The sequence below is a fragment of the Cotesia glomerata genome, linkage group LG4 (assembly GCF_020080835.1).
Source record: "Cotesia glomerata isolate CgM1 linkage group LG4, MPM_Cglom_v2.3, whole genome shotgun sequence".
NCBI lineage: Eukaryota > Metazoa > Arthropoda > Insecta > Hymenoptera > Braconidae > Cotesia > Cotesia glomerata.
The window spans coordinates 10,703,084-10,708,344 of NC_058161.1; the positions used below are offsets into that span (position 1 = coordinate 10,703,084).

At 27.5% G+C, this 5,261-nt stretch overlaps 1 protein-coding gene across 5 annotated transcripts; it reads right to left on the reverse strand.

Moving 5' to 3' along the window:
- Positions 1-52: 52 nt before the first annotated feature.
- On the reverse strand, positions 53-4,185 carry LOC123263400 (UPF0430 protein CG31712). 5 transcript variants are annotated; one of them, XM_044726147.1, is made up of 7 exons: positions 4,104-4,185; positions 3,873-4,028; positions 3,645-3,816; positions 3,396-3,539; positions 2,627-2,852; positions 890-973; positions 53-808 (listed from the first exon to the last, which is right to left on the reverse strand). In XM_044726147.1, the coding sequence occupies exons 3-7, from the start codon at positions 3,788-3,790 to the stop codon at positions 644-646; spliced, it is 765 nt and encodes a 254-aa protein (XP_044582082.1). In that variant the 5' UTR covers positions 3,791-3,816; positions 3,873-4,028; positions 4,104-4,185; the 3' UTR covers positions 53-643. The 5 variants fall into 5 exon arrangements, with proteins under 5 accessions (XP_044582082.1, XP_044582080.1, XP_044582079.1 ...); XM_044726145.1 differs by lacking the exon at positions 4,104-4,185 and adding an exon at positions 3,200-3,247 and having other exon boundaries at positions 3,920-4,028; XM_044726144.1 differs by lacking the exon at positions 4,104-4,185 and adding an exon at positions 3,200-3,247 and having other exon boundaries at positions 3,882-4,028.
- Positions 4,186-5,261: the final 1,076 nt, after the last annotated feature.

Consider the following 5,261-nt stretch of genomic DNA (forward strand, 5'->3'; position numbering starts at 1 on the left):
TCTTTATTTGTCCATACAGTTGTTAATCATAGTGAACAATTAAAAAAAATCATTAAATGTAAAAAACAATTTATTTACATTACAAATAATATCGAAGAATTTCACTTGGTTGTCACACTTTTATAATATTATTCAGTAAGCCATTCACACGATAAGCGTGATACTAATTGTTCTGAATGTATAATCAATAAATTTAAGCGACCAACCTAATGACACTTTTGTTGGATAAATAAAATTCCATAATTAAACAGGGTATATATATATATATATATATATATATATATATATATATATATATATATATATATATATATATATATATATATATATATATATATATTATCTACAAAAGTTACAAATATTTTTACGTCATTTGTCCTTATCATTTAAATTGTTTAATATATACATAAATTAACAATATTAATATACAGGTTTTGTGATTTCAATGACTCCACGAATATCAAACAATTGGTAAAAAATCTTAGCAATAGATGGATCGAACAAACAACAAATAAATAGAATTATTTGATGTTTGTATGATTGATCAAATCGATATTTATATTAACTGGAAAATTATTACCTACTCAAGACCCTGAAGGGATATCTAACAGCACAAAAGATGACTTGAAATTAATTTTAAGACTCACGTTACTGGTTTTAAAGTGAAAGAAAGTTTAGGCCTCGAATTATTTTTTCCCAATATTTTCTTTTGTTCTTCTTTAACTCGCTTTTCTTGTTCTTTTCTCATCTTCTGGCGCTCTTCTTCCATAAGACGTTGTTCTTCAACCATTGCTAATCGTTCTTCAGCCTGGAGTTAAAAACAAAATATATTAAAAATCAAAATTATTTCATAATAAAAAAAAATATCTATGTATTTTAAAAATTTTACCAATTTCTTTTGAGCTTCTTCAATTTTCCTGTTGTTTTCTTCCATGATCCGTTCGAGTTCCTCACGTTTTTTCCGCTCTTCCTCCTACAACGACAATAGTACAGTTTTACAATATGAAATAATAGTTGTGGCCCTTATTGTTGCAGTTATCACACCGTTTTGCTTGTTGTGCTGCTATTTTGACAACTTGATAAATACAATTCCTATAAAATATTTCTCTGTACAGGAAAGAATGATAGTAGAGCCCGGGAAAATGTTGAAAAAAAAATTTCTAAAATAAACATTTTTTAAACAAATTGATTTTGGTACTATTATCTTAAAGTAGATAAACATCTACGATAACATATGTGAGAAATGAATTCTATTAAATTTGGGCCATAATTTTATTATCTTCCCCGCAGCGACTGCTGCTACTCTTCAATGAGTAGACGACGTCACGGAGAATATATTTATTGTGTTGATATGCATTTATAGTTGAGTAAATAAAAATAATATACTTATTATTTTTTATGTTATGAAATTATGAATATATATAAATTGGATAATACCTGAATGTAGCTCACGTCAGCATGTAGGGGATGACTTCTTCATCAACAATCACTCGGCAGTAAATATAATACCGGCATCTTCCGCTGGTAGTCAGTTTAGGAAGCTGACCTATATATTTTGCTATTGGTCGTGCTTTGATGCTATTGGGATTTCTTACTGATTTTTTTTTTGTTTCTTTTCATTAAAAAAATTCTACTCAATGGTTCTTCATTTTCATCCGAATAAGCATTAAAAAATTATTATAGCTCGATGTATTTTGATATATATGTATGTGTACATATACAAAGATAATTTAATGGCAATAAAACGTAACTTGCTTTGATTATTTGAAACTTTCGTGTTACTATTAATTACAGCCATCAAAAATCTAGATAAGGGTATTGAAATTAACAGAAATTTTCAGATAAAAAAAAATGAAATTAGGATTGAAACATCGCTGAATAGATATAGAATTACAATGCTAACAAGTTTTTTTACGCGATTTTTACTTTATAATTCATTACAAAGAAATTCATAAATATTTTTACGAATTTACATTGTTGATAGTAATAACTATTACAAATTTAAATTAATTTTTTAACGCATCTAATTTGTTTATCTTATTTTTTTTTCATCAAATTGAATCAGAATTCTAATAATACGCATGTCATACCGTACAATCTATCAGTGTTAACAATAAGTTAATGTAACGGTGTTGTCAAATAGAAATAGGTATATCTATATACAAAAAAAATATATTCTCGGTAATTCGTAACAATAAAATATATACGTACACGACACGAATAACACCATATACGTTGCCTTCGGCAAGTTTTTGTTGCATCACAAATAAATTAGTTGGCTACATTGCTACACTTCAAGTAGACATAATAAAAAATCGAAGTACAGAGATTTTCTGAGTGAAACGTTTCATGGTAACTCAAAAAATCCACAAAACTTAAACGCATGAACGCTGCAGCAAATATAAAATCGAATCCTGAATATCAACAAAACCATTGGCGACAATAATTTAATACACAAGTACAAAAAAGTATAACTCTTTAAAATTATCAAGATATTTCATCTAGTATCAAATATAGTACTTAATAATATCGTCAACGTAATTGTTGAATTGAGGTAGCGACGTTACTTATGCTCTTGCTCAGCGCTCGCGTTAAATCATCCAATGTTTCTCTGGATTGGTCTTACCTCTCTTCGTTTCTCCTCCTCGCGGAGTTTAGCCTGGCGCCATTCCATTTCTTCCATCATTTGTCGTTCAATAGCTTTTTTAGCCTCTTCTACTCGTCTATGAACTTCTGCTTCAATCTCTTCCTTACGTTTTTCTAATTCTTCTTCTACCCTTTTTTGGACTAGCTCTTCAATGCGTTTAGCTGCCTCTTCTTCCACTAACTTTTGCTCTGTTTCTCGTTGCCGCCTAAATTATTTTTATTTTAATTTTTTTGTGCAAATGTTGTAGAGGTTTCTTAATTTTGCAACCTTATAACAACAATAACAATGATTCATTTTATTATAACATTCTTCATAATAATGATTGTCATCATTATTACCATAATAAGTATACAGAAGTTAATATGATTTCGTATGAAACCATTTAAATGTAAAAGAAATAAATATGAAAATTTTTTATCGTCAATTGACAATTGTCATGCCGTATAAAATTGCTAACAATAAGAAGAGATTAATTATTTTGCCCGTGCATTTTCTAATGAAAAATAATATGATACCACCACCAAGGCACATAGTTTTTAATCTAATTCTTACCGGATTGCGCTTGTGGCGAGGGTATTGTGCGTTAATTCTTTCTTTTTCCTAATAACACAAGTATAAAAATGAACCACATATATGAGATAAAAATAAAAACACCATTATAACTTACTCTACGTATTTTATAAATGAAAACACGATCGAGTAATTTTTAAACAGTGGTGTTTCCAGTTATTTAATTTATTAATAATACCTTTGACGTTCTATTTCAGCTAATCGCTCAACTTCATCCATTTTTCTATCTCTATCTTTGAATAAACGTTTTTTATGGCTGACAATATGTACATCATCAGAGCCATCAGAATCACTACTTGTTGATGAAGAATGTGAGCGTTTTCTAAAATGATAAAAATAAAAATTTAGTTAAAATGCATATTCAAAATAATACCATTGCATACCAATACTTTTGTGATTGTAAATTGCTATAATATTGATAAATTACCTTGTTTTAGAACTTCGTTCTTTTGATTTTTCCAAATATTTATTATTAGAGCGTTTTTCACGTGATTTAGAACGTTTTCTTGAATGTTTACTCTTATGACGCCGTCGGCTACTTGGCGACTTACTACGCGTTCTGGATCTGCCCATTTTTTTATCTTTTTATTTTCGAAATCCTATAAGCAATACATTCATTTCAATATTTAATAGTGATACAATATTTAATTATTACTTTTTATACTTATGAATAAATGGAAATGTTAAGCACTAGTTATTTACTTTAAAAAAATAGATTAAGGTAAGTGTAGTCTCTGGTCGACGTTGACACATGTAACTCCATCCGCCATGTTACTAATAATTATTATGATTATAAATACGGACACTGAAACTGAAAGTAACTATAACTACACAGCTCAATATAGATACTAATTTTATTATTTTTGTTTTATTTATTTTTTATTACCAATGATGTGATTTACTATTATTTATTTACTATTAGTCCATCAATTTAGAGTTATAATTTCACTATTGTAAACACTTTAATAGTTTTTCACGAATAAAATTTAACTAAATATATGTGCATGTACGGGGTCATCTAATAATTTTAGAAATAATTTTGGAACGTACTTGGTGTGCGTCATTGTGTATGTCAAATTTTTTTTCAGTCTTAGTAGATAGATTTTACGAATTTTATAAAAAGTAAAATATTTTGCAACCACGCACACTAAATACGTTCCAAAATTATTTCTTTAATTTTTGAATTTACAACAAAATGTTTTTTAATTTCCGAAAATTATATACAATCATATCGGTTACTTGGATTTTTTAATATTTTGATTTTATATCTTTTTGTAAAGAAAAAAAATTTTTTTTTTCTTATAAGTCTTATGAACGTGGACTTGGCGCGATTTTTTACAGTGAAACTGTTTTTGTCCGGATTTCATTTACAAATAAATGCACTTTTAAGTATTCAGAAAAAGAACAACTGTTATTTTTTTAATTTAAAAAAATCGATTTCCTCGTTGAAATATCGATTGTCAAAATTTTCGATTTTCGGTTGTCGGCTAAGTTCACAGTCATTTTTCGTTATTTTAAATTTAATTGATAGATTTGATAAAAAAATCAATAAAATACACTATATAAATTTATATGATTTCTAATTTCCATCAAAGGTTAATTATTATTAATAACTAAAAATAAAAATAAAAACAAAAAAAAAAATGTATATCAATTTTTAGATTTTTTACGGTCAAAAATAAGTAGAGCCCCTAGTTTATTTATTTGCTATAATTAATAAGATTGATTAAATTCTCCAAAAATATTTGAATAAATCGCAGATAAGCATATACGGGTAAGGATATAAAATAGAAATACAAATTAATAAAAAATACAATTTATCAAACTTTCTTTTCTCATCTGTGCTTACATATCCTAACGCGTTAAGATATACATTTGTCCACTGACAAAACAGAAAATAGATAAAATTAGATTATATAGATTCTGATAGATTTCCGTCTCGAATGACCGAAACAAAAGATGAAGAGTTCAACTACTGGCGCCATCGCGGTAATTATTTTACAATACTGAGGTTGAATGCGCGCGCATGTTAAAGATCATGAGT

What these genes read in the sequence shown, in the direction of transcription:
- LOC123263400 (XM_044726145.1), bottom strand. Translation starts at nt 3,790, where the DNA reads ATGGGCAGATCCAGAACGCGTAGTAAGTCGCCAAGTAGCCGACGGCGT. An exon ending in AGGAGGAGAAACGAAGAGAG is followed by an intron (nt 974 to 2,626) that starts GTAAGACCAATC and finishes TTGTCGTTGTAG; the next exon opens with GAGGAAGAGCGGAAAAAACG. An exon ending in AAGAAGCTCAAAAGAAATTG is followed by an intron (nt 809 to 889) that starts GTAAAATTTTTA and finishes TTTTAACTCCAG; the next exon opens with GCTGAAGAACGATTAGCAAT.